A 25,470-nucleotide genomic window follows, 5' to 3' on the forward strand; every position below is an offset into this window, starting at 1 on the left:
ATATCTGAGGTGATTGTTATTTCTCCCAGCAATCTTGATTTCAGCTTGTGCTTCTTCCAGCCCAGCATTTCTCATCATGTACTCTGCATATAAGTTAAATAAGCAGGGTGACAATATGCAGCTTTGACGTACTCCTTTTCTTATTTGGAACTGGTCTGTTGTTCCATGTCCAGTTCTAACTGTTGCTTCCTGACCTGCATACAGGTTTCTCAAGAGACAGGTCAGGTGGTCTGGCATTCCCATTTCTTTCAGAATTTTCCAGTTTATTGTGATCCACACAAAAGGCTTTCACATAGTCAATAAAGCAAAGTAGATGTTTTTTAGTGCTCTCTAAATGTTTGATAGAATTCTCCTGTGAAGCCATCTGGTCTTGGGCTTTTGTTTTTTGGGAGATTTTTTTTTATCACAGCTTCAATTTCAGTGCTTGTAACTGAGTTGTTCATAATTTCTATTTCTTCCTGGTTTAGTCTTGAACTTTTCTAAGTTCAAGTTCTAACTTTTCTAAGAATCTGTCCGTTTCTTCCAGGTTATCCATTTTATTGCCATATAGTTGTTCATAATAGTCTCTTATAATCCTTTGTATTTCTCCATTGTCCATTGTAACCTCTCCTTTTTCATTTCTAATCTTGTTGATTTCATTCTTCTCTCTTTTTTTCTTGATGAGTCTGGCTAAAGGCTTGTCAGTTTTGTTTATCTCATCAAAGAACTAGCTTTTAGTTTTATTAATCTTTACTATTGTTTCTTTCATTTCTTTTTCATTTATTTCCACTCAGATCGTTATGATTTCTTTCCATCTACTAATTTTGGGGATTTTTGTTCTTTTTCCAGTTGTTTTAGGTGTAAAGTTAGGTTGTCTATTTGATGTTTTTCTTGTTTTCTTGAGGTAGGATTGTATTGCTATAAACTTCCTTCTTAGAACTGCTTTTGCTGCTTCCCATAGGTTTTGAGTTGTCGTGTTTTCATTGTCATTTGTTTCTGGAAATTTTTTTATTTCCCTTTTGATATCTTCAGTAACCTGTTGGTTATTTAGAAACATTGTTTAATCTTGATGTGTTTGTGTTTCTTACAGTTTTTTTCTTGTAATTGATATCTAGTTGCATAGTGTTGTGGTCAGAGAAGATGCTTGATACGATTTCAATTTTCTTAAATTTACTAAAATTTGGTTTGTGACCCAAGATGTGGTCTGTCCTGGAGTATGTTCCATGGGGCTCACATTTCTTTATGTGAAAAATAGGCAGTTGAACTCGATAGTTTCTAAGGACCTTTTTAGTTTTCAAATTCTATGACTTTGTAAAGGTTTACTTTAATTTTTAAAATGTTAATACTGTAATGCCCTTCAGTGTTCTCATTACATTCTTCTATATAAGAAGTTAGTTTAAAGTTTAAGGTAGTCACATAGTTGTGTGTAAGTGTCTTAGGAAATATTAATCATTTGAAAGGATATATGTTTAAAAGTTTAAAACCAGAAGCCTAGGAAATTTGCCTACTTTTTATTTAACATGTGGGATACTTTGAAAATAATAGAAGATTGGTTTTGAGCTAACATAGATTTTAATTATATAGTAGTTAAGTAACATAGGCTTGTATTTTTTTTTTTTTTAAGGCACTAATGCATTACAAATGCCTTTATTTAGACTTCTGGGAAGCCTCCAAAAGTTGGTATGAATATGGTAGGCCTATATCATGGGTAGAATTTCTGATTGAAATGAAAAAAGAGAAAAGGGTACCTTAGCCTATGGTTGAAAGCTTGGAAGTTCTTTAGGATACTACCCAACTGAAAATTTCATTTCCAGAATCTTGAGTGTGTCTTCATTTTTTAGTATACAACAGCAGATATTTCCTGCTTAACTCGATTTATTTTTCTTGTAAAGTGTTAAGAGTGAACACATGTAATCACATTTAACTTTTTACTTTGAGGCCATCTGGGGATAATTTTTTTAAATTCTAAGTATAATTTTTAAGGAAAATGATGTTCATTGTTAAGCTGTGTAAACATGCCAAATCCGTCATCTGTAGTGAAATAATTTCCCATGGCTAGTGATTGTAATATCAAGGCAAAATGACTGTAATGCTCTTTTTGCTTTTATTTTGTGTAATACCAAACTACCATTTTATAGTGTGCAATTTCCTGGCAAATGTTGAAATTCACTAATAAAATAATCATTTCATATATAAAAATTTATGCATACATTATAAAATATTAAGTAAAGATGTTAGCTAAAATCTCCATATTCTCTTATGGAAATATAAAAATGCTAGCTAAGTTATATTCATAAAAGTGAAGAGAATGTAGTCATTAAAAAAGGCAAAGTGTATGATTACCTATTAAGACAACGAGTGTGTATTAGTCATATGATGGTAGTCATGAGATCTTTCTGTAGAGATTTTTTTCCAAAAGCTCTCTTGCAAAACCTCTCTCTACAGTGGGGTAGAATTGTGAAATAAGAAGAAAATATTGAGTGGTAGTTTATAACACGCACATCTGCAAATCTAATGTCTGGATTTGATACTATTTAAGGTGTTTTTGAAAACAAAACATATGTTTTTGAACTGTTTGTTTTTGTATAGTGACTGTAGTTTTTATTGATAGCAGTTATAATTTTAAAGATAGCATTCCTAGCTTCTTTTCTTAATTTTATGATTAGATGGTAATTTCATTACACTATTAATGACTGTATTTGGTTCAGTTGTATTGTGTTAACATTTTACTTGTTTGAAAAGCCTTTGAATCAGGAAAAGAATTATGATTAGAATAAAAGATTTTCTTGTCAGCTGTCATTTTCTTCCTTGAGAATTACGATACTCTTTAATAGTACATCTTTGTTTATTTTGAAATTTAAAAAAAATTGAAGTAAATCTGACATGTTAACATTATACTGGTTTTAGGTGTACAGCATAGTGTTTCAGTATTTGTGTATATTGTGAATTTATCACCATAATAAATCTAGTTAACATTCATCACCACACATAGATTTTCTTCCTGTGATGTATTTTGAAATTTTAATGAAGCAAGTAACTTTATTCATAGACTGGAGTTTTTTTCAGCTATTTTCATCATAAACTGCATCACTGAATTTGCAATAAGAAGATTCACCGTTAGTTTATTTCAGTGACCCAAGTATACTACGGTACCATGCTAAAATATATATTAAATGCTGATACAGTACTTCAATGTGGTTGCTTATTGTGTTCTACATGGGTTCAGGCCTGTCTGATTCTTTTGTAATGTGTAAAATTGGATGGGTGAGTCATTGATTTTGATGAAAATGACTTTGTAAATTGGTATTTTTTATTGTAACAGAAGATTAATAATTATGATTTTTCTAATTTATGCAGAAATTTGTTTCCTGTTCAAGTGAAATTTGAACGGGAAATTACATATTGGCCATTATATAATGCAAACTCAATAATATGTACAAAATGAAACGTATGTGTACTCTTAAAAATTTTTTTTCCACTGTTCTTCTTTCTTCCTTTTTCCTTTTTATGCATTAAATTTAGTGGCTGTAGATCTTTAGGAAGCAGGTGCTGCCCATCAGTGATTCTATATTTAGAAATATTCATGCACAGATGTCTTTAATATATTTGTTTTATTTAAGGCTACATAATATTAGTAGAATAAGGTCTTTTATTAAATGATTGTGAAAGTTAATAGTCAGTGATTCACTGTTCAATTTTGAGATGTTTAGCATACATCTAATATATCTTTCTGCTTCTTAGGCAAGAAGTTATGAAATGGAATGGATGGGGATATAATGATTCCAAGTTCATCTTTAATAAGAAAGGACAAGTTGAGTTGACTGGGAAAAGGTAACTTTGCTTTATTCTTTGTTTTGTTCCTTTTATTTATCTTTCTATGAAAAATTTTAAACATAAATAACAAATATAACATTAAATAATAGACATACATAAAAGTAGAGAAGATAATATAATGACTTCTCCCTAGATTTAAAGTGACTAATATTTTGTAATAAATGCTTTTCTTTTTTTTGTGTGTGTATCAAATTCTGACATTGTCTAAATATAAATATTTGTACATATATCCCTTAAAAGGACCTGGTAAAACCAATTATATAATACTATTATCATACTCCTCAATGTAACAGAAATTTTATAATATCTGGTAATCCATTTCACATTCCCTTTCTCTAATTGTCTCAAAGGTGTCGTTTTATAGGTATTTTGAATCAGGATCTAAAGATTGAGTGTTTATATTTTCAGTAGAATAATGTCTAATACAGTAGAAGCTTGTCATGTATAGATGGCTTTACAAAATCTTCAGGGGGAAAAAGTGAATCATTTCAACTTGGAAAAACCAACTTGCTCTCTTCTCAGATATTACCTTCATTTCTCTATCTTTGGATATTGAAGGCATAGCATCCTTGCTCTATGTGAGGGGCAGACAGGCACTTTGTGCCCAGCACCTTTGAAAGCATAAGCCTACTGTCTTCTGTGGCTTTGTAGTGGTTTATGTTGGCAGTGTATGTATGATAAGTGGATGATTAATCACGGAAAGTGTCACAACTATTTATACCTTACTGTATGAACCATAATACCCATGGTTTAGGATCTGGCTTTTATTTTGGGTGTTCTGACACTTGACTTGCCAGTTTTTCCAGAAAGGATCAGATTGTGGGTGGCCGGCATATGTGCAACCCTCATAAGATATTAGAAAAAAATTAGAACCCCGGTGTATTCATTTATGATTAGAGTATTTCTTTTTTGGGGCTAAAGCTGAAACTGCAATACTTTGGCCACCTCATGCGATGAGTTGACTCACTGGAAAAGACTCTGATGCTGGGAAAGGTTGGGGGCGGGAGGAGAAGGGGACAACGGAGAATGAGATGGCTGGATGGCATCACCGACTCTGTGGACATGAGTTTGAGTGAACTCCGGGAGTTGGTGATGGACAGGGAGACCTGGCGTGCTGTGATTCATGTGGTCGTGGAGAGTCGGACACGACTAAGCGACTGAACTGAACTGAACTGAACACTTGTTACTGCCCTTTCTGATATTAAGATATGTAGAAAGCAAATTTGTATTTTATATATTGTTTGGAGAGCATAAATTCAAAGCAGAGGGAGTTCAGTCGTCATGAGAGAAAATTTTGTCCAGGTTGTAGTAGAATTAGAGAATTCTTCTGTTGACTTTGGATTTTGGAAGAGTGCTGCTGCCCTTCCAACCAGAATGCATTCCATAAAGGCTTCATTTCTTTTGCACTGTTGACTCCTGAGTCCAAGTCCAGTGAGGGAGAAGGGAAGAAAACAAGAGTACATCTGACTGGCAGAGCCTGCACAGGTAACCTTTGCTTCTCACTGAGTTTCCCACTATCCAAAGGGTAATTCTGTGAACGTGAAGATGGAATTTAAATGCCGCAGGGTTAAATATGGACTACATAAATTATTTAATAACTAAAACCAAATAACTGAATAATACTCAATTCCCATTTTGGTGCACCATTACTTTAGCACAGACAGGATAATAAACTGGATTGAATTGAATCATAGCTTTCTCTAGTCTAGTCTCCTAAGGATAATGGTTAATTTTCTTTTACTAGAAAACACTTACAAATGTTCTTTAAGATAATAATAGCTATTATTTATTGAGTTCCTATTGAGTTATCTTAAAATAACCCTAAGTGGGTAGTGATGTATTCTTAGAAATAATTAGGAGATTGAGGATGAGGGAGGTTAAACACTGTACTTGAGGTCACCTGTGCAATGGGAAATTGTGATTAAAACTGAAGTGCTTTTAAGGTTCATTCTTGTGCTATTTCTGTTATACTGTGCTAATGAGGTATCATACTATCTGTTGTATTGATTTTATTCTCTTTCCAGTCTCTGGAATCACTTTACAGTAGCCTTCTACACTCTATACACTGCTACAGTAGAGTTAGTCATATTGTAAAAAGATATTCTATGACTAAAGTTCCTATTGTTCCAGAGGTGGGTAAAAAGCAGAAGCATAAGAAGGTTGTTGCTGCTGCTGCCGCCAAGTCGCTTCAGTCGTGTCCGACTCTGTGTGACCCCATAGATGGCAGCCCACCAGGCTCCCCCGTCCCTGGGATTCTCCAGGCAAGAACACTGGAGGGGGTTGCCATTTCCTTCTCCAGTGCATGAAAGTGAAAAGTGAAAGTGAAGTCACTCAGTCGTGTCCAACTCTTCGCAACCCCATGAACTGTAGCCTACCAGGCTCCTCTGTCCATGGGATTCTCCAGGCATAAGAGAAAATGAAATTTCTGACTGGAAACGTTGAGTATCAACAGGATAATTCACCATTTTGTGTTAATAATACTAGATTGTAAGGCCAGTTTTTAAAATTCTTTGTGAAGACTTTTATTCTGGCTTTGTAGTGGACTGACCCTTTGCCTTCTATAAGTAAGTAAGTGAAGTCGCTCAGTCATATCCAGCTCTTTGCAACCCCATGGACTGTAGCCTCCTAGGCTCTCCGTCCATGGAGTTTTCCAGGCAAGAGCACTGGAGTGGATTGCCATTTCTTTCTCCAGGGTTGCCTTCTATAACCACATAGAAAACATGGATAAAATACCACAAGAAAGAAAGATAACAGAGCTGGAAAGAAAGACAGGGAAATCCATAGGTGCCAGAAACTGAGTGATTCCCAATGAAAATTTATAGGGGTTCCCCTATTTCTGATCCAAAGAACATTAAAAAGGTATAAAAATTTTATGAGTAAATGTGGTTGGTTGTCTGTATATATTTTGGGGAGGTTAACTTTGGCATTTCAAACCCAGCCATTAATTTAGAAGCAATTATAAGCTTTCATAGATGTCAGGGAAAATAAGATTTTCCCTGAACACAGTCTGTTTTCTGAACAGATTTGTAATTTGACAGTAAATCTGATCCTGTAGATTTATAATCTTGCCATTCTTATTCTTTCTAGATATACATGAATTGAGTCCTAAGTTTAAGCAGCAGAAGGCAGTACTTCAGAGCTAATGCTATAGATTTGTATAAACTAAAAATTTTGAAAGATGTCATTCTTTGACTTTAAAGGTGGATAGACATTAATTGGAACCTTAAAGCATAAGTCAGTGATTAAACAGAATTTGTTTGGGTTTCCTGCACTTTGTATTTTCAGTAGCATAATTTTTGAAGTTTTATTTCATTATAAAAAGCTTTAAAATTGTTTAGCAGTTGTGGAACTCTTAAATCTGAGGATAGATGGTTGTGTCTACTAATATTCTGCTGTCTCTGTGCACTGCCTCAGAGTGAGAGTTACTTTGTCTTTAGTCATATTAAATCTTTTTTTTTCTAAAGCATGAACATTTTATGTAATTTACATTTTGACAATTTGCACATAAATAACAATTTAAACCAGTATGTAAACATAAGATAGTTTGTTCTAGCAAAGTAAAAAGCCAATAACTTTGGTCAGTTTTAACTTTGAGTAGAAGAAAAAAAAAAACACTGTTGATTGTGAGCTCAATATTCACATGTAAGAGGCCTCAGAGGGAAAGTCAAATGGTAGAGAGAATTATGAAGTCTCAAACCACTGTAGTCACATTAAATCTTGATGTGTACTTCCTTCTTGGATATTTATGTCCACAGAGTTTTCTTTCCATTATAGAATGATTTCTTTTTTTTTTTTTTAAATATTTGTGATTTGATTTTATCTCAGCTTGCAATGTGGTTGGAGTGTATTGGTCTTGAAAGTTTGCTCTGATTCTGTATCTTCTATAATATAGTCTACTTTGATCTTAAGAAAAGGTGGTAAATTGATCTCACCTTATATTTTACAACAAAAACCATTTCTTAAAGTTTTCAAACCAATTTTCAATCATAGTAAAGATCTATTCTGAATGCAGAGTTTCAAAGAATAGCAAAGAGAGATAAGAAAACTTTCCCAAGTGATCAATGCAAAGAAATAGAGGAAAATAATAGAATGGGAAAGACTAGAGATCTCCTGAAGAGAATTAGAGATACCACGGGAATATTTCATGCGAAGATGGGCACAATAAAGGACAGAAATGGTATGGACCTAACAGAAGCAGAAGATATTAAGAAGAGGTAGCAAGAATACACAGAAGAACTATACCAAAAAGATAATGACCCAGATAACCACGTTGGTGTGATCACTCACCTAGAGCCAGATATCCTGGAGTGTGAAGTCAAGTGGGCCTTAGGAAACATGACTGCGAACAAAGCTAGTGGAGGTAATGGAGTTTCAGCTGAACTATTTCAAATCCTAAAAGATGATGCTGTTGAAGTGCTGCACTCAATATGCCAGGAAAATTGGAAAACTCAGCAGTGGCCATAGAACTGGAAAAGGTCAGTTTTCATTCCAATTCCAAAGAAAGGCAATGCCAAAGAATGCTCAAATTACCGCACAATTGCACTCATGTTACATGCTAGCAAAGTAATGCTCAAAATTCTCCAAGCTAGGCTTCAGCAGTATGTGAACTGAGAACTTCCAGATGTTCAAGCTGTATTTAGAAAAGGCAAAGGAACCAGAGATCAAGTTACCAACATCTGTTGGATCATAGAAAAAGCAAGAGAATTAGAAAAACATCTACTTCTGCTTCATTGACTACACTAAAGCCTTTGTCTGTGTAGATCATAACAAACTGTGGAAAATTCTTAAAGAGTTGGGAATACCAGACCACCTTGCCCACTTCCTGAGAAACCTATATGAAGGTCAAGAAACAACAGTTAGAACCAGACATGGAACAACGGACTGGTTCCAAACTGAGAAAGGAGTCTGTCAAGGCTGTATATTGCCACCTTGTGTATTTAACTTATATGCAGAATATGTCATGTGAAATGCCAACCTGAATGAAGCACAAGCTGGAATCAAGATTGTCAGGAGAAATATTAATAATTTCAGATATGCATATGACACCATCCTTATGGCAGAAAGTGAAGAGGTACTAAATAAAGAGCCTCTTGATAACGGTGAAAGTGAGAGTGAAAAAGCTGGCTTAAAACTCAACATCCAAAAAACGAAGATCATGGCATCCTGTCCCGTCACTTCATGGCAAATAGATTGGGAAACAATGGAAACAGTGACACGCTTTATTCTCTTGGGCTCCAAAATCACTGCAGATGGTGATTGCAGCCAAGAAATTTAAAGATGCCTGCTCCTTGGAATAAAAGCTATGACCAACCTAGACAGCATATTAAAAAGCAGAGACATTACTTTGCCGAAAAAGATCCATCTAGTTAAAACTGGATTTTCCAGTAGTCATGTATGGATGTGAGAGTTGAACTGTGAAGAAAGCTGATCCCTGAAGAATTGATGGTTTTGAACTGTGGTGTTGGAGAATACTCTTGAGAGTCCCTTGGACTGCAAGGAGATCCAACCAGTCCATCCTAAAGGGAATTAATCCTGAATATTCATTGGAAGGACTGATGCTGAAGCTGAGACTCTAATACTTTAGCCACCTGATGCGAAGAACTGACCCATTTGAAAAGACCCTGATGCTGGGAAAGATTAAAGACAGGAGGAGAAGGAGAAACTGGGATGAGAAGGTTGGATGGCGTCACCAACTGGATGGACATGAGTTTTAGCAAGATCCAGGAGTTGGTGATGGATAGGGAAGCCTGGAGTGCTGCAGTCCATGGGGTCGCAAAAAGTCGGACATGACTGAGCTATTGAACTGAACTGAAAGATTTATTCAAGAATCACCTTGTTTCAACAATTGATATGAACTTTTAGCTTTCTGGTAGAAGTTGCATTTTTCCTGCCCATGTGTTCAGCTTGCAAATTAAATGTCTTTGTAGGGGTGATTAAACTAGGTTGTAATTTGCTAACCTTTATATAAGATTTATTTGAAAATTTTAATGATATTTTTGTTATATGACATTATCATAAGCCAATGTGTAACTGTTAAAATTACATGACAGAATAAGTGTTTTTTTGGTCACTTCCAAGTAAAAATTCTTTTTGATAGGACCCACCCCTGGCTTTTTCAGTATTGAGTTCTGTATTATAAACATATTTTCAGTACAGAGTTTACGTATTACCCACTGACTCCTTCCCTCCCCGCTTTTTGGTCATCTTTATGAAGTCAAAGTAAACTTCTGAGGCTAGTTGCTAAAAGCTATATAGTTGTGTTTTGTATGTATGTTATACTTCATACATAGGTATAAATATAAATTAAATATTTATAAAATAAAGATAAAACAGCTATCAGTTCAGTTCAGTTCAGTCTCTCAGTCGTGTCCGACTCTTTGCGACCCCATGAATCACAGCACACCAGGCCTCCCTGTTCATCACCAACTCCCGGAGTTCACTCAAACTCATGTCCATCGAGTCGGTGATGCCATCCAGACATCTCATTCTCTGTTGTCCCTGTCTCTTCCCGCCCCCAATCCCTCCCAGCATCAGAGTCTTTTCCAGTGAGTCAACTCGTCGCATGAGGTGGCCAAAGTATTAGAGTTTCAGCTTTAGCATCAGTCCTTACAATAAACACCTAGGACTGATCTCCTTTAGGATGGACTGGTTGGATCTCCTTGCAGTACAAGGGACTCTCAAGAGTCTTCTCCAACACCACAGTTCAAATTCATCAATTCTTCGGTGATCAGCTTTCTTCACAGTCCAACTCTCACATCCATACATGACCACTGGAAAAACCATAGCCTTGACTAGATGGACCTTGGTTGGCAAAGTAATGTCTTTGCTTTTTAATATGCTATCTAGGTTGGTCATAACTTTCCTTCCAAGGAGTAAGCGTCTTTTAATTTCATGGCTGCAATCAGCATCTGCAGTGATTTTGGAGCCCCAAAAAATAAAGTCTGCCACTGTTTCCACTGTTTCCCCATCTATTTCCCATGAAGTTATGGGACCAGATGCCGTGACCTTTGTTTTCTGAATGTTGAGCTTCAAGCCAACCTTTTCCCTCTCCTCCTTCACTTTCATCAAGAGGCTTTTGAGTTCCTCTTCACTTTCTTCCATAAGGGTGGTGTCATCTGCATATCTGAGGTGATTGATATTTCTCCCAGCAGTCTTGATTCCAGCTTGTGCTTCTTCCAGCCCAGCGTTCCTCATGATGTACTCTGCATATAAGTTAAATAAGCAGGGTGACAATATACAGCCTTGATGTACTCCTTTTCCTATTTGGAACCTTCTCTTGTTCTGTGTCCAGTTCTAACTGTTGCTTCCTGACCTGCATATAGGTTTCTCAAGAGGCAGGTCAGGTGATCTGGTATTCCCATCTCTTTCAGAATGTTCCACAGTTTATTGTGATCCACACAGTCGAAGGCTTTGGCATAGTCAACGAAGCAGAAATAGATGTTTTTCTGGAACTCTCTTGCTTTCTCCATGATCCAACGGATGTTGGCAATTTGATCTCTGGTTCCTCTGCCTTTTCTAAAACCAGATTAAACATTTGGAAGTTCACCATTCACATATTGCTGAAGCCTGGCTTGGAGAATTTTGAGCATGACTTTACTAACGTGTGAGATGAGTACAATTGTGCGTTAGTTTGAGCATTCTTTGGCATTGCCTTTCTTTGGGATTGGAATGAAGACTGACCTTTTCCAGTCCTGTGGCCACTGCTGAGTTTTCCAAATTTGCTGGCATATTGAGTGCAGCACTTTCACAGCATCATCTTTCAGGATTTGAAATAGCTCAATTGGAATTCCATCACCTCCACTAGCTTTGTTAGTAGTGATGCTTCCTAAGGCCCACTTGACTTCACATTCCAGGATGTCTGGCTCCAGGTGAGTGATCACACCATCGTGATTATCTTGGTTGTGAAGATCTTTTTTGTACAGTTCTTCTGTGTATTCTTGCCCCCTCTTCTTAATGTCTTCTGCTTCTGTTAGGTCCATACTATTTCTGTCCTTTATCGAGCCCACCTTTGCATGAAATGTTCCCTTGATATCTCTGATACAGTATAGTTTTATTTGGCTTCCCTATCATCATGGAGGGGATGTTAGAAGTAGAGAAGTTATAAGAACATTATAGTGAAAACAATTACTAAATATAGCTACTGTGACTTTCTAAATATTCATTAAAAAAGGATTTTATGAGATCATCCCAATGATCTCACTTGGCATGATGTTAAGGAAGAATCAAACTAGAGGCAGTGCCATGTAGTAGTGAAGAGCACAGGCTTATTTATTACTTATTTGCTCTTGTTTATTACCTGGTTCATATACTGGTTTTGTAGCTTACTAGCTGTGTGACCTTGAGTAAGTTAATTAACTTACCTAACCTCTTAAGTTATGTAACGTCTCTGTGCCTTAATGTCTTTTTTTTAATAAAATGGAGTAATAACATTACTCCATAACATTCAGTTCAGTTCAGTTCAGTTCAGTCGCTCAGTCGTGTCCGACTCTCCGCGACCCCACAAATCACAGCACGCCAGGCCTCCCTGTCCATCACCAACTCCCGGAGTACACTCAAACTCATGTCCACAGAGTCGGTGATGCCATCCAGCCATCTCATTCTCCGTCGTCCCCTTCTCCTCCCGCCCCCAACCTTTCCCCTAAGTTAATATACATAACAGACTTAGAACAATACCTGGCACATGATAATGCTTGTTTACTAAAATGAAAATTTGACCATTTTAAAATAAACATTTTGAAATTTGTTTTGGTTTGTTCTGAAGGTTATTTTATTACTGCTTTATAACACATTGGAGTATTGTTGTTTGCGTATCAATCTTCTTTATTACCTTAATCCTAACCCCAACCACTAATTCCTAAACCTAACCCTCACCCTGAGATTGGATGGTGAATATTTATGTCTTTATTTCTAGCACTTAATGTTTTGCCATCTCTGATAAATATTTCTAAAACTGAAAAGTTACCCCTCTAAGCACTTGAGTTTTCTGCATCAGTTTCGTATATATACAGTTTAGGACTTCTTGTGTATATGAAATAATGTTCATGATTCATATAAACTTATTTAAATAGAATTTGGGTTAGAAGATAAGAGGAAACAAAATTTGAGTAGCAGATCTACTTTTTTTCATATTGTTCCTTCTCTGTAGAGTTCTTTCGTGTGTTATAAATGTTTTGTAGCACTTTATATAAAATACAAGCAGCTTGCAAATCTGGTTTATTTAACATTCCATTATTTCTGTGGCTGTTACACCATGATAGGATTTATAGTTCTATCACTTCATCATACAGTATTATAATTTTTAAAAGTAATGCACATTTTAAGGAAATCAAGACGAATAGTCAGTCACATTTGCTCACATATTTACCCTCTTCTCTTCCATTCCGTTCAGTCGCTCAGTCGTGTCCGACTCTTTGCGACTCCGTGGACTGTAGCCTACCAGGCTTCTCTGTCCATGGGATTCTCCAGGCAAGAGTACTGGAGTGGGTTACCATTTCCTTCTCCAGGGGATCTTCCCGACCCAGGGATCGAACCCGGGTCTCCCACATTGGAGGCAGACGCTTTAACCTCTGAGCCACCAGGCAAGCAAGTCATTGCTTATTCCATTGTGAAGACAGTGCGTTTAGTGCTATACTTCCCTTCAGCCTATGCACGTTCCTCTGGCATTTCTTGTAATGTAGGTGTGCTGGCTCTTAGTTCTCTTAGTTTTCATCTGAAGAGCTCTTTGTTTTACTTTTGTTCTTGAAGGATACCTTTTACCAGATATAAAATTCTAAGTTGGCATTCTTTTCCTTTCAGCACTTGAAAAATATTGTTCAGTAGTTTTCTGGACTTTTTTTTTTTTTCTGGACTTTGTGATGAGAAATCAGTCATAACTTTGTTATTACATTATATGTAGTATGTCATTCTTCTCTAGATGCTTTTAAGATGTCTTTCTCTTTTTCTCTTTGTTTTTTAAGTTGCAATTTGACTGTGATGTGCCTCTGCATTTATCTTCTAGAGTTCTCTGACTTTAATTTCCAAACTTAGGTCTTTCATCAGATTTGGAAACTTTCTGTTATTATTTCTTCAAATACTGTTTTTTTAATTCCTTTTCCTCTTGTTCTTGGGTCTCCATTTATATGTATGTTAGTATTTTTCTATTGTTCCACAGGTCTGTGCAGCTCCATTAATTTTTTTCTATTTTCTTTGTTGTTTAGATTATATATGTTTTATTGCTCTAACTGTAAGTTCACTGACATCTCCGGTCTGTTCTTGAGTTCCTCCAATGAATTTTTATTTCAATTTTAATTATAGAATTTCTGTTTTTTTAAAAAAATTTCTATTTCTGTGCTGAGATTTATTTTCTCTTATTCACTAGTAACATATTTTCCCTTTTGTCCTTTACTGTGGTTATAACTGTTTTCAAATCCTTGTGTGCTGTTTCCAATATTTTGGATCATCTTGGGGTTTCTTATTGATTGCCTTTTCTCTTAATTATGGATAACACTTTGTTGGTTGTTTATGTCTAATAATTTTGAAGTGTATCTTGGACATTGTTACTGATGTGTTGAGGAAAGTCTGTATTCTGTTATATTTGTCTGAAAAGACTTTGTTTTTAAACCAAGCAATTAACTTGACTTACCTCAGGATAACTTCCGTGATGGTGAGCAGCTGAATTATATATTCAGTTCTTTTAAGCTTAACTGGACTGCTCAGAGTCTGCTCCATACACTTGTTATTCAAGGTCAGCTGGACATTTGGACAGAGTTTATATACAAGTCCCTCTCTAACCACTCCTGGATTTGCGTTATTTTTCTTTGCTCTTCCCAATTACTGTGTTCACTGCAGACACCATCCAGTGGTTCTTTAAGCCAGGAATACTATAGGGTTTTTGCATTCTTGCCTTCTTTATTCTTTCTGTGGAACTCTGTGTGCTGGAGCTTTCCCTTTTAGCTAAAACCTGTTGAAACTGGAAACTTACCTGGTTTTGTTTTCTTCTTACCCCTATTTTTGCCTAGCATTGGGCTATCTATACTGTCCTCAAATAATTAGGTTTTTTTTGTTTTTGTCCAAAGCTTATCATTGTATGTGGGAGGGTTGGTTTGATAGCAACTACTTGACCTCTGCTAGAAACAGAATCTAAGATTTGAATTTACATGAAGATACTTTGCTCTGATGTTTTACTTCTTTTTACCTTAGGTACCCTCTTAGTGGCATGTCATTGCCAACTTTTAAAGAGTGGATCCAAAATACCCTTGGAGTAAATACGGAGCATAAAACTACCTCTAAAGTAAGCGAATAAAAACAATTAATAATATTCTTAATTGAGTGTGTATATATGTGTGGTTAATCCCAAATTAATTAAACTTATCTTTATATTGCAGTTGCTTTAATATATTTGTCCTTCTTTTTGTTAGTTTCATAGGCCTTGTTAGACTTTCTAGGGGTATTTTTTGTTTGTTTTTTAGCATCACAGATGTAGAGCCTAATCTCAGCATTTATCTTGAGATTTATCTGAAACTTTTAAACTCTGTGAGCTTCAGTTATCTTAATGGGAGAAATGAGAGTCATAAGTGTCAGTTCTATGTGTCACAAGTAGTAGTGAAGTTAAAATGAATTAATTCTGTGAGAGTATTTTATTACCAAAATATAAGTTGCTGTTGTTTTTACATTTTGTAATGAACTGACAGTAATCTAGGATTTATATAGAATAATTTGAAATAAAATGTAATATTATATTACTATCAAAACATTTAAAATATTTAAAGATTGAAAATAGAGTTTTAAGATATGAGTGACAGAGAATTTTAGTTTGCTCTCATATCACTTTTCTGAAAGGGGAGTTAAAAACCTTTAAACTGTATTGAGCTAATGAAATAGCATTTCTTTATATAATTATAATGTTTATTATTTATTACTTACTATGGTATAGTATTCTGTATATCCCTTTGTGTATAACTTCCATAAGTGCTGCTGCTGCTGCTGCTGCGGCTAAGTCACTTCAGTCGTGTCCGACTCTGTGTGACCCCATAGACAGAAGCCCACCAGGCTCCCCCGTCCCTGGGATTCTCCAGGCAAGAACACTGGAGTGGGTTGCCATTTCCTTCTCCAATGTGTGAAAGTGGAAAGTGAAAAGTGAAAGTGAAGTCGCTCAGTCGTGTCCGACCCTTAGCGACCCCACGGACTGCAGCCTACCAGGCTCCTCCATCCATGGGATTTTCTAGGCAATAGTACTGGAGTGGCTTGCCATTGCCTTCTCCGCTATGATTTATACTATATTATCCACTATATTCAACATTATTATTATAAGGACTGTAGGTATTCAGTGAGTGCTTATTTTATTTATAAGTCCACAATTAAATTTTATTCTCGTACTTAATTAGACTAAACATTTAATTCCTACCTCTCCAAACCAAATTCTTTTAACCTTTCTTTAAAAAATCTCTTCTATTTCTTTAATTTTTTTTTTTTTTTTGAGGCAAGGAATGCAACTTTATTAAGAGAGCTGGCTGAGAAGATGGCAGACTAATGTCTCAAAATAACCATCTTCTGTTTCTGTGTTTTGACTATTTGTTTTACTTTTTATTTTGACTTTGATACAATCTATGTATCATATTCGGAAATTTTACCAGTTTTACATGCACTTATTTTTTTCTGTTTTAAGCCATTTCAGTTTTCAGTAACTTAACAAAATTAGTAATCTATATGTTTTATCAGGGTTGTTTTGGTCATTTCTTTCCACTATAGGTTAATGCCATGAGGTCAGTTTTTTGGGTTTAACTCCCTGCTGAATCACCAGGGTCCTATAGCACATGTGCAAGAAATATTTATTATATAATTGAATATTAAATATAGAACATTAATAAGATATTTAAAGGCTATGTAAATATTTTTCTTTACATATTCTTTTATTTTTTCCAAATACTATACCATAGCTTTTTTAACATAACAGATTTGACTTGGTTAGCCATTTTTAGAACTCTTCCTATATGCTAGACATGATAATAGGTTCTTTACACAAAAATTACCACATTTAGCTCTCCTTCCTTATGGCAGTTGTATAAATTTGATGGTGATAATCTCATTTAATAGAAGAAACCAAGGCTCAAGAAACTAGGTGAGCCAGTGTCACATTGCTTTAAAGTTGAATACTTGTTAGTTGAAATTAAGTATCAAGTTTATATTGTGAGTTTTAAAGCAGGCCTATAAAAATGGGTTTACTTCTTATTGGGAGGCTTTCTGCTGATCATTCTGTGAAATGATAAGTTTTATCTACAGATGAAATGTAGATAATGCAGAAATTAACTATCTATATCCCAGTCTCCCTAGTTTAAAAATGAAGATTTAGACTTTGCTATCTTCTTAATTGTAATCTTTATTTTTATTATATTTATATGTTTTTGACCACACCATGTGACATGGGGATCTTACTTATTAGTTCTCTGATCCAAAGGATTGAACCTATGCCCCCTGCAGTGAAAGCATGGAGTCTTAACCACTGGACTGCCAGGGAAGTCCCCTTAATTGTAGACTTTAGAAATAATGAAAAGATGGGACATAGAAGCAAAAGAGAAAACATAAGTCTCTTATAACTTATGTTACACAATGTGGTTTTTCAGACCATTTGTAATTGGTTACTGTCACAGAGTTGGTTTCCGTATATATTATTTATTATTTTTCTATGCTTCTGTCCTAGTTCAGATGTTAAAAAAAAAAAAATCATGTTTTATAGTCACTTCTCTGTAACATTTCAAATTTTTATTTTCTAGAAATAAGTCCAAAAAGCCAATTTTATTTTCTAGGCATCCTTAAATCCTAGTGATACACCTCCTTCTATTGTAAGTGAAGATTTTCTTCATGACCTTAAAGAAACTAATATTTCATATTCACAAGAAGCAGATGATCGAGTATTTAGAGCTCATGGTAAGCAACTTCATATAAATCCTGTTTAGTTTTAAGTTTTAAATTTTCTTTAATTTTAAGATATTTTTACATTTTCTTTTTCAAACCACAAAACAGGTCATTGTCTTCATGAGATATTTTTGCTCAGGGAAGGAATGTTTCAGAGAATTCCTGATATAGTTTTATGGCCAAGTAAGTTCCTGTTTTTCTTTGTAATATTAATTTATATTGTTAAATTTTAAGTAAATTTAGTGTTGGAAATATGTACTTTTAAACATATGAGCTGTAAAAATTATAGATAGCTATATTTTTAGAGTTTCAGTTCAGTTCAGTTCAGTCACTCAGTCGTATCTGACTCTTTGTGACCCCATGAACCACAGCTCGCCAGGCCTCCCTGTCTATCACCAACTCCCGGAATTCACCCAAACTCACGTGCATCAAGTCGGTGATGCCATCCAGACATCTCATCCTCTGTCGTCCCCTTCTCCTCCTGCCCCCAAACCCTCCCAGCATCAGGGTCTTTTCCAGTGAGTCAACTTTTCGCATGAGGGGGCCAAAATATTGGAGTTTCAGCTTCAGCATCAGTCCTTCCAATGAACACCCAGGACTGATCTGCTTTAGGATGGACTGGTTGGATCTCCTTGCAGTCCAAGGGACTATCAAGAGTCTTTTCCAACACCACAGTTCAAAAGCATCAATTCTTCGGTGATCAGCTTTCTTCACAGTCCAACTCTCACATACATACATGACCACTGGAAAAACCATAGCTTGACTAGACAGACCTTTATTGGCAAAGTAATATCTCTGCTTTTTAATATGCTGTCTAGGTTGGTCATAACTTTCCTTCCAAGGAGTAACTGTCTTTTAATTTCCTGGCTGCAATCAGCATCTGCAGTGATTTTGGAGCCCCCAAAAATAGTCTGACACTGTTTTCACTGTTTCCCCATCTATTTCCCAGAAGTGAAATAGATGAAGTAGTGGGACCAGATGCCATGATCTTTGTTTTCTGAATGTTGAGCTTTAAGCCAACATTTTCACTCTCCTCTTTCACTTTCATCAAGAGGCTTTTGAGTTCCTCTTCACTTTCTGCCATAAGGGTGGTGTCATCTGCATATCTGAGGTGATTGATACTTCTCCCGGCAATCTTGATTCCAGCTTGTGCTTCTTCCAGCCCAGCATTTCTCCTGATGTTCTCTGCATATAAGTTAAATAAGCTGTTGCTGCTAAGTCACTTCAGTCGTGTCCGACTCTGTGTGACCCCTTAGACGGAAGCCCAGGGTGACAATATACAGCCTTGACGTACTCCTTTTCCTATTTGGAACCATCTCTTGTTCCATGTCCAGTTCTAACTGTTGCTTCCTGACTTGCATATAGGTTTCTCAAGAAGCAGGTTAGGTGGTCTGGTATTCCCATCTCTTTCAGAATTTTCCAGTTTCTTGTGATCCACACAGTCAAAGGCTTTGGCATAGTCAATGAAGCAGAAATAGATGTTTTTCTGGAACTCTCTTGCTTTTTTGATGATCCAGCGAATGTTGGCAATTTGATCTTTGGTTCCTCTGCCTTTTCTAAAACCGGCTTGAACATCTGGAATTTCATGGTTCACGTATTACTGAAGCCTGACTTGGAGAATTTTGAGCATGACTTTACTAGCGTGTGAGATGAGTGCAATTGTGTGGTAGTTTGAGCATTCTTTGGCATTGCCTTTCTTTGGGATTGGAATGAAGACTGACCTTTTCCAGTCCTGTGGCCACTGCTGAGTTTTAGAGTTTACTGAAGGTCATATAATTCTTAATATGATCATCCTGAATGGTTTTAATGATTAATTTTGTTGCTGATGACTAAATCTTCATTTAATATGTACATATCCTATTAAGAAGTTGGTAGAAAAATATATATTTCGCCAATTTGAAAGCTTAATAGTATTATCAATCAATGATATATTCAGATGCATAGAAACTTTTAGTTAAGATAATTGATTACTGCAAATTAATGAGTACTTTGTTGGTATCAACTTGTGGGCTAAAAGCTAATGGTATTCAAATAATGAAACAAGTTGTTTAATATAAATATTGTCTTTGATATAAATAATTAAATTTTGAGAAAATAATTTCATTTAGGGATTTGACTTGAGATGGAAGGTGGATGAGCTTTCTGCTGTTATTTTGCTCTAACTGATGACTAGGCCCTATATTTATATATATGATCTTTATATCCATCCCTTCTAGCAGAAAATTTAAAACAGAATAAGTGTATTGCTTCTTACTGTCCATAATTACCTTGTAAGAAGTTTTGCTAATCTTCTCATCCATTTTTCTCTTCAGATTCCATAAAAGGAGTATATAGAGTGTTTTATTTTTCAAAAAATTACCTCATGTATGGACTTTTAGTTCTTAGATGTGATCTTTTTCCTTTTCAAGGAGTATCTGAGGGAAAAGTCCTGCTTTAATTTTGTGATGGGAAGGAGGTTGACATACACAGGAAGAAAATAATCTGTTTGAGTAGTGTATTGGTGCCTAAATCAAAATTTTGTTCTGTTGGCTCTTTGAAGGTATAAGAACTTCTCGGGAATAGTTTGTTTCCCAACATGTTGTCATTTCACTGAGGTCTTTGTTAAACTTTAATGTAAATTTCCATTGGATAATAAAGTTCAAATTTTTCTTTGCATCAGGACAAGTTTTGAGACTGTAAGGCAATTTGAGACAATGTGGCATTCCATACAGTTGAGGTGGCTTTCTCATCTTGCAGTGTGAATATCTACGTACCATATATGTGTGTATGTGTGTATGCTGTGTAGATATTTAAACTGCAAAATGTATAAAAGTATTTGAAATTGAAAAGTTAAAGATAAAAGATCATTTTAGGATGGTGATTTAATGTGTTCATGAGTGAATAAATGAAGAAGTTTATTGCACTTTAGATCCTTGTATTGCAGTATTACCCAGATTTTTTTCATGTTCGGGATTAATTTATTTTCCCTTTTTTCAACAGCATGTCATGATGATGTAGTTAAGATTGTGAATCTAGCGTGCAAATATAACCTTTGTATCATACCAATTGGTGGTAGGTATTGTTCCTTTTGAATTTTAATGTGATGTAAAGTTGTTCTATTTTAAATATTTGTGCATTCCCACTGAAAACAAGCATTCTTATAGTTATGATATGGTTATCCTGAAAAATTGGCTTATGCTGCTCATTTCTGTTCTCAGTAGATCTGCCTAAACTGTTTGAGATATGATTTACCCTCCTAGTTCATGGCTTCTTTCCCATATGGATTCTAATTGAAGCTCTGACTTACTGCCTAAATAAGAAAATGTTCCTTGTTTAGTAATTACTTTCTAACCTTTATCTTAATGGAGAGAATGTTAGTTTTTCAAAGACTAACTATACCCAACATAAATCTTTGAGGAGGGATATGGATATGTAAAAGATCAACCAGGACAGTGATGACCAAATGAATAGGATCTTTTAATACTGAAAATTAACATTATTTTACATTTTAAGGCAAATTTAATCTCTCTTTATCATTCATCAACCATATTGTTTTAAAAACTTCCACATGCCAAAGGAGGTTGCCTTCACTAACTGAATTGACATGAATGGAACGGAAATGGGACCCCTACACATCATAAGTTCCAGACACCTTCTTCAGCTGATACTTCCTATTGAATTCATGTACAAAAGGCATTCCAGTGCCACTTTTAATGAAATAGTTTTCTGATTTCAAATGACTTTGACAAGAAATAGTGGTCACTGGTCATAGCCATGTTCTTAATATTATCATACCTTGAAAAATTAAGCTGAACCTTGAAGGTAAACACCCCCTATAATTCTTAGCTGGTGTCAAGGTGACTTCCATGTGTATTCTGTCCAAGACATATGAAAGTACCAATTAAAAATTTATTCTGCTATATGATTATACAGATCTGATTAAGAATTGAGAATACTATATTGTTCTGTACTGTTATCAAGAAAGTATTATTGTTTCCTTTGACAACAAATGTTAAGGAATATATTCTAATTTACTGAGGTCTTTTTGTATGGAAATATAAGATAGTATTTTAAATGGTAAGTGAATCTCATAAATATGATAGGAAGGAGATAATGGTGTCTCTAGTTGTATAGGATGGGTACTTTTTTCTTTTATGCTGTCTCTCCACAGTAATCATTAGCTTAGAACTTCTCTAATTATGTTTTTGGAGTTCCACAAATTGTTAGGGGCTTCACTTGAGTGTGCCCAAGGGATGGAGCCATGTTCCATTGCTTTCAGCTCCATAATATTTCTTCATTTTGGCACGCACCATAAAATAAAGGTGAGTTTGCTTTTAGTGTGTTAGTATTTGCCAATTACATTTTGCAAAGTAGAAATAGGTATTTTTCCTAGTGGGCCTGTTTGTATACTTTGTATTAGGGATTTGCCCTAGATATGTAGCTAAAAAATAATATTTAAGCGTAGTTATTGTCTTCCTTTTTGGCAGGAGGAACAAGTGTTTCATATGGCCTGATGTGTCCTGCAGATGAGACAAGAACAATTATTTCTTTAGACACTTCACAAATGGTATATGATATAATGGTATATGATGTGTTTGAAGATATTGTTTGGTTTTAAAATTTTTCTTTATGGCTCAATCTTAGTTGTTTTTAAAAAGGTATATTGTCCATTTTGTTTAAATTTTTTTTCATCATTTTATCTTTGTTTTCAGGTCTCTAAAAGCTAAGTTCACTCTTACTTAGTCATATACCTGATGAATTCTACCAAATTAACATATGAAATTGACAATTTGAGAAGCATGGATTGAAATTGTGATACAATAGATGACCTGATTTGTATTATTAAAAAACAAATAATATTAGTTAGTTAATTTGAGTCATCAAAACTTGTTTCCCAAATTTTTACTAATGCTATTGCACTTTGCTTTTGGAAGAACAGAGGGGCTAATTAATTTTAAGATTAACTTAAAATTAGTAAAGTGAAGTGAAGTCGCTCAGTCGTGTCCGACTCTTTGTGACCCCATGGACTGTAGCCTACCAGGCGCCTCCGTCCATAGGCGTTTCCAGGCAAGAATACTGAAGTGGGTTGCCATTTAAAGGAAGTAATAAATTTTAGGATTATTTTTTGAAATTTTTGTTCATTATAGTCTAAGAGTTGGCCCTTGTTCTACTTTAAAGTTTTAGTTTGGGTATGAACTTGAGCTTCATATAGTCAACAGTATTCCTGCTTCTGTAATCCTTTATTATAATAAAAACTTTAATATTTATGACTTTTTTGAAAATTTTAAGCATCAAAGTTGAGAGAATAATATTTCTAGTCTCTAAATAATTATTTACATTTTGTCATATTGATTTATCTTTTTTCCTCTACTATTTTTAAAGCAAATCCTGATGGCATACTACTTTACACCAAATATTTCTGTGTATTTGGAAAGGACATTTTCTTACTATGTTATCACTTCTGACAAAATGAGAAGTAAATCCTTATGTCCTTTAGTATCCAGTCCACATTCATTTTCCAGTTATCTCAAAACTGTCTTTATAGCTCATTGTATGAACAGGGATTCAGACAAGGCCCACATTAGCTTTTCGTGGCTTCTTTTAGTCTCATTTAATCTGAAATCGTCTTCCTCCTTTTATGAGTGTCTGTGTTTTAAACCAACTCCTGTGCAGTATACTGCCTGTGTTACTAACTCTGTGATGTTGTATAGTCAGGGACAAGTGGAACTTTCTAGTGTGGGTACTGCTACTTAATTTCTGTCTTGTCACTTGCTGCTTATAGTTAGGAAGTTGTATTTCCTGAGAGTGTCTGTTCATGGAGATGTGACTTCTTTCTTCTTTTGCAACAGAATCGTATCCTCTGGGTTGATGAAAACAATCTGACAGCTCATGTAGAGGCTGGCATAACAGGACAAGAATTGGAAAGACAGGTATGTTATTTAAGATTTTCAAAACCACTGTGTGTCCCCTCTATGAAAAAAGTACCTTTCACAGTACTTCACTGAGATTTTTCAGTTTCTGTTGTAGGTCAGGTATTGAACTGGGTGCTGTGAACTCCATAGTGAATAAGACACCCATCTCTTACCCTTGGAAAGCTTATATTATGACAGAGAATTAGGTAAAAAGACAATATAACTCAATGAGAATTGCTAGAAGAAGGCTAAATATGGGATGTTAAGGCTCATCAAATGAGGTTCAAAGGGAACGAGTTGAAGACGGTATCATAGAGACCTTGGCATTTAAAATGAAACTCCAGCATAAATCAGAGTGAAAAGGAAATATGGGGATGGAGAGAAGAATCCAGTCAGAGGAAGCAGAGTGTGTGGAAGCTTTATAGGCAACTGTTGCTTGAGGGGATATGCAGGTAGCTGAGTACGGCTGAGATCTAGTCTGTGTATATCGGGGAAGACACATTCTTGGTGTTTGTACTCTGGATGAGTATACATATAGTTGGGCTTCCCTTGTGGCTCCACTGGTAAAGAATCTGCCAGCAGTGCAGGAGACTTGGGTTTGATCCCTGGGTTGGGAAGATCTCCTGGAGAAGGGAAAGGCTACCCACTCTAGTATTCTGGCCTGGAGAATTCCATGGACTGTACAGTCCATAGGGTTGCAAAGAGTCGGACACAACTGAGCAACTTTCACTTTCTCTCATACATTTAGTAGTGGTAGAGGATGAAGCCAGGTCAACACGAAGAGGTTAGATCATAAAGTTTGAACTTTACCTTTGTACTTAGATAGTTCTTATACGCTACTGTATGGAGGATGGATGGACACATAAAGGCAGATAAAGTGGCTGCTGCAGTAATTTGGGCAAGGGCTGATAGCGACTTGAAATAAAGTAGTAAAAATGGAGCAAAATAGAGTGAGTTGGACATAGAATTTTCAGAAATTAATGAATTTGATCAATTGGTTGGTATTTGCTATTCATTGAAATTTTCAGTGAATAATTTTACTGAAAACTGCTTATCTCATGAATAAGTGAAACGGGATCCTAATGAATTTTAGGAAACTTGAGGTTCTCTTCATGGATTATAAGCAGGTCATTATTAAAATGTGTTGGTTCCTTCAGCCCTTTAAAATGTGGTCAAGATAATTGTAACTCAGATTTTGCAAACAAAATTAGAAAGTCCAGTTTGTTAATGATGAACTGAATGTTTTGTTCAGTTTGGATTATGGAGACGCCCTCCTTCCTGTCTTTTAACAGGACATAGAGATGTGACATGCTTGTTGATCTTCTCTTTATTATCTTTTCCTTATTTCATGGTAAAGAGTTGACGGCAGTTGGTGTGTGTGTGTGCACGCTCTCAGTCGTTCAGTCATGTTTGACTCTTTGCGACCCTATCTATTGTAGCCTGCCAGGCTCCTCTCTCCATGGGGTTATGCCAGTAAGAATACTGGAGTGGGTTGTCCAGTGATCAATTATGGATGAAAGACTTTGAAAAAATTTGTTAAGCTTTTATCTTTCTTTTTTGAACTGAACTGAACTGAAGGTACAGAGAACTAGATAAAATTGAACCTATTCATTGAGGCATTAAAGATCTTCAGTAAGTCAAGGTTTTATAAATTCAAGGTCATTAGATTTGTTAATTATTATACTTTATAATTAAATTCATGGGTTGAATAATAGCATTTAATTAAAAAAACTGTAAAAGGACCTGTTTAGTCTTCTGTTACTCTGAGAGGCATTATCAACACGGCAGTTTTTTTTTTTTTATAACAAAGGATGGCCTTTCATGTCTATAATTTTATATCCTTTATTTCAGCATTTGATGTAGTATTTTAACCTTT

At 35.3% G+C, this 25,470-nt stretch overlaps 1 protein-coding gene across 2 annotated transcripts in view; it reads left to right on the forward strand.

Annotated features, from left to right (window-relative positions):
* Positions 1–25,470, forward strand: part of AGPS (alkylglycerone phosphate synthase) — a 134,084-nt gene that overhangs the window by 32,105 nt on the left and 76,509 nt on the right. For both annotated transcript variants that reach the window (XM_088830350.1, XM_055398610.2), the window contains exons 2-8: positions 3,721–3,810; positions 14,992–15,082; positions 17,595–17,715; positions 17,812–17,886; positions 20,683–20,754; positions 22,170–22,249; positions 23,532–23,612. In XM_088830350.1, coding sequence (XP_088686476.1) covers positions 3,721–3,810; positions 14,992–15,082; positions 17,595–17,715; positions 17,812–17,886; positions 20,683–20,754; positions 22,170–22,249; positions 23,532–23,612 — 610 coding nt within the window. The remainder of the gene's footprint in view (positions 1–3,720; positions 3,811–14,991; positions 15,083–17,594; positions 17,716–17,811; positions 17,887–20,682; positions 20,755–22,169; positions 22,250–23,531; positions 23,613–25,470) is intronic.

The sequence above is a fragment of the Moschus berezovskii genome, chromosome 2, assembly GCF_049115385.1.
Source record: "Moschus berezovskii isolate FMDL1 chromosome 2, NW_MosBer_1.0, whole genome shotgun sequence".
Taxonomy (NCBI): domain Eukaryota; kingdom Metazoa; phylum Chordata; class Mammalia; order Artiodactyla; family Moschidae; genus Moschus; species Moschus berezovskii.